This window comes from Pyrgilauda ruficollis, unplaced genomic scaffold (assembly GCF_017590135.1).
Source record: "Pyrgilauda ruficollis isolate IOZ18807 unplaced genomic scaffold, ASM1759013v1 scaffold11123, whole genome shotgun sequence".
NCBI lineage: Eukaryota > Metazoa > Chordata > Aves > Passeriformes > Passeridae > Pyrgilauda > Pyrgilauda ruficollis.
Window position 1 is genome coordinate 1 of NW_024509349.1, and position 563 is coordinate 563.

Genomic DNA, 563 nt, shown 5'->3' on the forward strand with positions numbered 1-563 from the left:
GGGGTCTGGGGCACGGGGACAGGGGGGGACACGGTGACGGGGACGGGGCTGAAAGGACAACCAGGAGCAGCATAAAGATAAGTATCAGAATCAACAGATTTGGCACAGAAATAGGATCCGGAATCCTCGTCCTTGAGGCTGTTCATGGTCAGCGTCACCGAGCTCTGCCCGTTGTCCCTGGAGATCGTCACCCGGCCCCGCACCGACGGCCCGTATCTGGTGCCAGAACCACCGCGGCTGATCCCTGCGATCCACTCCAGCCCCTGCCCGGGCCTCTGGCGCATCCAGCCCATCCCAAAACTGCCAAAAACGAACCCGGACCCTCGGCAGAGGAGGCGCAGGGACCCCCCGGGGGGCTGGAGGTCCCCCCCGGACTCCAGCAGGGTCACGGCCGCCCGGAGCCCCGCGGGGAAAAGGGGAGATGGGGATGAGGGGATGGATCCGGGTGTGGCCCGGGATGGGTGTGGCCAGATCCAGAGCTGGCAGGATCGTGGTGGGAAGGGGAGCTGGATCACGAATACCTAAGGAGATGGAAGGGGAGGTCCAAAGGTCAGGATTTGGGG

The 563-nt window shown here is 64.7% G+C and overlaps 1 gene segment (V, D, J or C); it reads right to left on the bottom strand.

Annotated features, from left to right (window-relative positions):
• Nucleotides 1-95: 95 nt before the first annotated feature.
• LOC121358962 lies at nucleotides 96-521 on the bottom strand (the record flags this gene model as incomplete). The annotated part of the segment is given in 1 exon segment: nucleotides 96-521. A coding segment is annotated over 1 exon segment (426 nt), but the record flags the coding sequence as incomplete, so codon positions are not given.
• Between the last annotated feature and the right edge of the window lie 42 nt (nucleotides 522-563).